The following is a 4,583-nucleotide window of genomic DNA, read 5'->3' on the forward strand; positions in this document are numbered from 1 at the left end:
ATAACCAGATGCCGTCCTCACAGGGGAGAATGCGTGGCCATTGAGCAGAGTATCAGGAATAGAATGGAGGGGTGGCAAGCAAGCACTTTGTCTATGATAGGCGGAGTGACACTTGTACACTTGGTGCTAAGTTCAATCTTAGTCTACCTAATGTCCAACACTATTCTACCGCTAGAGACATTAAGGGCTTTGGAGTAGATCCTTAGGGTGTTTATCTGGGGCAGACGGGAGGGCAGGGGCAGCATCCACCTGGTGGCATGGGATGTGATTTGTCAGCCGCTTAGCAGGAAGGTTAGGTGCCCACTCCCTGATAGTGAGAAGGGAGATCTTGGCGACAGGCATGCAGTTAGGTTTCTTCTGAAGCCTAAGGGTCTCTAGGGTGCTGCGATGAGGGCCAAGTATGGGGCCCCGGTAGATGGGTCAGGATTCCATAGGAGTTGTAACAATTCTTTTATTTGGAGGGAGATTTGTGCCCATGCCCTGCTGATATTTCCTTCGATCAGATGGGCGATAGGAGATGGGTGATCCATTGATGAGTTGGAGGACAGGTGGTTGGTTGATCAGCCGCTTCATATGTGGCCTACCTTCTTTGACCCGAGATGCCTGGAGGGATGCAGAGTTCATGATCTGTTTGCTCCTAGGGAGAGTAGATGGAATATGGGTCGGATCCGACAGGCATTGAGGGAGCTGCTGGGTAAAAGGGTGTTGGCCTTGCCAATATCTACAGGGGAGACCGCAGACAGGAGAGTATAGGAGGCGATAGGGAGACCCAAGGTTAGCACCCGGGACATGCAGGCGATGGTTGGAGGGGGGACGACTCGTCAACTGGATGGGAGTTGGATATGGAGGTGTTTGCCGACCATAGGTGTCTTGGCGAGAAGGGGTGTCCGTGTCGCCCCTGCCTGTGAGTGGTGTCCAGATGTGGAGGAGACAGTCAATCATATCCTTCTTTGATGCCCTCGTGCGGAGCAGATTTGGAGGAGTGCCAGGGTCTTCCTGCAGGTCACAGCATCGAGTGAGGACTTCCCATGGGGGCGTTTGGTATGGGGTGATTGTCCTAGGATCAAAGGTGATATGGGTGGAGGTGATGAGATCATCGCGTTTGGTTGCACCATGGTGACTCTACGTGGCAGTGATCCTAAATCACCTCCACTCCTCAAATCACCACCTAACTCAGTGATGGGACACCTGTCCTTAAGGTCGAAAATCTAAGATCACCCCATGGCAGTGATCCTAGGTTGAAAGTTAAAGACAAAATACCTCTCAATTTAGCAGAAAAATTGATATATCAATATATCATCAATATACTATGTCAATGTTATATATATATATAATATTATGTTGATATTATATATTATATTAATGATATATATATTATATTATAATATATTACTAATCATATTATTATCCTATTATTATTGAAGGATAATTTTAAATTATAGTAAAAATGTATTATTATATTTTATATTTATATAATGAAAATAGTTAATTTATTACTCCTATTTACCTTATTTTTCTAATCAAAATAATTATTAGTATTAAAAAATCTATTATAAGTATAAATAAAAATATTAATTCTATAATAAAAATAACATATTTTTATAAGATTAATAATTTATAGGAGTAATAAATATATTTTTATAGAATATATTAATAATTAATATATTGATAAATATATTAATATTTTATTATAATATATTTTATATGATTAATAAATATATGATAAGGGCTACTAAAAGTAGAATATGTCACAAAATTATAGAACTATTATAAAAATTAGCATATTGACTTACATTTTTGATTCATGAGAATTAAAAATATATAAAAAATTTATCTAAGATATATAAGGGATATTTGTGGTATTATGTGGTCGGTTATCTTGGATCCTCGTACCAAACAAGTTACTCATAGATACCTGAAGATTTTTAATCACTGGACTATGGCCTACCAAATATATTGATCTTAGATCACTGGAGATCAAATCACTCCAGCATTCGGATCACCGAAGATCTTAGATCACCGTGGTGATCCTATTGGGGTTACCAAACGCTCCCTATGGGTGTTGGAGCAATCGTTGTGGAGGCCGAGTACAGTGAAGTGGGGTATCAGGTGTGCTTATGTAGCCTATCATATCTAGCTGAACAGAAATGGTTGGATCTTCAAGGGCAGGAGGGTGCATCCGAGGATATATAGTGGTGGACAAAGCACTGGTCCAAGCAGCTGAGGTGTCCAGTTTCATTGCTGCGAGAATGCCTGGGGTGGCTAGAGACATCTAGGGTTCCCATTTGGCTTGTGTAGCGACCAAGATTGTTCTTGTATCCCCCACCACCTAGCTTCTTGAAGGTTAACTTCGATGACAGTATTTTGGAGGCTAGAGGGAGAGGGGGAGTGGGCTTCATGATCCGAAACCATGACTCCAGACTCGTAGTTGCTGGCAGTCGGTGCATCTTTGACGAGCATATTTCTGGAGCAGAATTGAGAGCTGTTTGGGAAAGCATAATGCATGCAAGGTTTGTGTTGGGAGCGGATTGTATCTATTTAGAACGCGACTCGGTCAGAGTGATTGCTGGAATTCAAAGCTGGCACGGCAATGATGGTTAGCATTCGCTGATTCGGAACATCTGCAGTATTGCCGGATGACTTATTGCTTTTTGAACCACCCATATCTTTCGGGAAACAAATAGCGCTGCCGACTGGGTTACCTCTTATGCTACGCATCATTTGGGAGAATTCTTTTGAGAATGCCCTCAGGCTGCTCCTCCCCTCGCCATTTCCTTTTTGTCAGATTGTAATGGGTGCGCCCACGCTCGAGTGGTGTGAGTCACCGGTGTATCAAAAAAAAAATAATAACCCACTGTTAATGCCAATTATCGAACCGATCGACAATTTAGATAAATATTTCTGTATGTCCACTTCACTGCACAAAGGAAACCTTGCGTCGTTACGTGAACACATGACTGCAAGAAATAAAATTCAAAAGAAAATAGACAAGAAAAGGGGGACACAAGAAAAAAAAAGGCAGAAACAGAAGACCGATCCAAACCGAAGCGCCACGCAAACTAGCTCTCACACCCAACCCCCCAACGCACACAACCCCACGCCACGTCCATGCGGGCGCTCGCACTCTCAAAGAAGAGAAGCAAGGTCACAAACTCAAAAGAAGTAAGAGAAGGAGCTCCCCAGCTGGAACCCGTCGTAGAGCCCCGGCGACGCCGCCGCGTCGTCCACCGTCGGCATCGGCCCGAACAATGGGCTGTGCACGTAACCCTCCTCGAAGTATATCCCATTAGAACCACTCGCCACCGTTGAGCCGCACGCATAGAACTCCCCCACGTCGCACCACATCGCCGCCGCCACCTCGTCCGTCGGCCCTGGGGTGGAGCATTCGACCGTCGGAGCGTCCGTCTCTGATGAAGACGTCAGCACCAGCGGAGATATTGGCGGCGGAGGCGGTGTAAGAGGAGTTAACGACGACGAAGAAGAAGAAGAATAGCAGACCTCCGGTTGGTCGACTCCACCACAAATCATGGCTTCATGGCCACGAAGAGCTTGGTGGTGGGGTAAGGTGATCGGAGGGTGAGGAGACTCCGGCGTGGCGGCAGGCATGTAGAAGGGGAGGAGAAGGCTATGTTGTTGGAGGTCAGGAGAGAGGAAGGGGGTGAGGGAGGAGCCAGGTGGGAGGTCGGGATAGGCGAAGTTGGTGCGAGCGCGGGGCCCGCGGAGGGTGCGGGCGGCGCGGTCGTATGCGACGGCGGCCTCCTCGGCGGTATCGAAAGTGCCGAGCCAGTGGCGCTCTTTGGTCGCTGGGTCGCGTATCTCCGCCGCGTATCGCCCCCATGGCCGCCGCCGCACTCCAAGGTACTTCGTGCTGCCGCCCGTCCCGTTGCCATTGCCGTCGTTGTCTTTCTGCTGCTGTGGCGATTTGCGCTTCGGTTTCTTCACTTGCAGCCCGTCGGAGATTGGTGAAGTAGAAGAAGAGGAGGAGGTGGTGGAGGAGAAGAAATAGGAGTAGTCCATTTGAGAAGTATATCGAAATTGTGTTTGAGAGAGAGAGAGAGAGAGAGAGAGAGAGAGAGAGAGAGAGAGAGGTGTTGGGTTTAGCGTGGTTGGAGTGGTGCAACATGGTGGCGTTTATATAAGTCGAGGGATAGAGAGAGAGAGAGTAATCTAGTTGGAGGATTTGCGATTTTGATTGTATGTGGAGTCCACCTGTGGTCAGTCTAATGATTTGGACCGGTGGAAGGAGGCTGCAAAGATTTCTCAATGGATTCAAGATAACAGCTATAAATAACTGTTGAATTAAGTTAATTTTGAAATGTGTTTGGTTCGCCGCCGCAATAGGAATAGATTGGAATGGAAATCGGAATGGTCATATCCCAACGTATTTGGTTTGGAATCAAAATCGGAATCGAAATTGGAATCAAAATGAGATTTGAATACTAGGAGATAATAAAGATTTGATTTTAGGAGGATCAAAGAAATTCTTATTTCCTCTTAAATCGAAATAAAAATGAAGCTCCTTCCAACCAAATAGCTGGAATGAAAGTCACTTATTCCTATTTCCATTCTAGGCTTCCTAATTC

General features: G+C 45.6%; 1 protein-coding gene across 1 annotated transcript; it reads right to left on the reverse strand.

Annotated features, from left to right (window-relative positions):
• Positions 1 to 3,038: 3,038 nt before the first annotated feature.
• Positions 3,039 to 4,017, reverse strand: LOC103698081 (ethylene-responsive transcription factor LEP-like). Its single transcript, XM_008780049.2, has one exon. It carries the CDS (start codon positions 4,015 to 4,017, stop codon positions 3,154 to 3,156), a length of 864 nt encoding a protein of 287 aa, XP_008778271.2. The 3' UTR covers positions 3,039 to 3,153.
• Positions 4,018 to 4,583: the final 566 nt, after the last annotated feature.

Source organism: Phoenix dactylifera, unplaced genomic scaffold, assembly GCF_009389715.1.
Source record: "Phoenix dactylifera cultivar Barhee BC4 unplaced genomic scaffold, palm_55x_up_171113_PBpolish2nd_filt_p 000117F, whole genome shotgun sequence".
NCBI classification, from domain to species: domain Eukaryota; kingdom Viridiplantae; phylum Streptophyta; class Magnoliopsida; order Arecales; family Arecaceae; genus Phoenix; species Phoenix dactylifera.

Coding starts and splice junctions, on each gene's coding strand:
- LOC103698081 (XM_008780049.2), bottom strand. CDS start 4,017: ATGGACTACTCCTATTTCTTCTCCTCCACCACCTCCTCCTCTTCTTCT.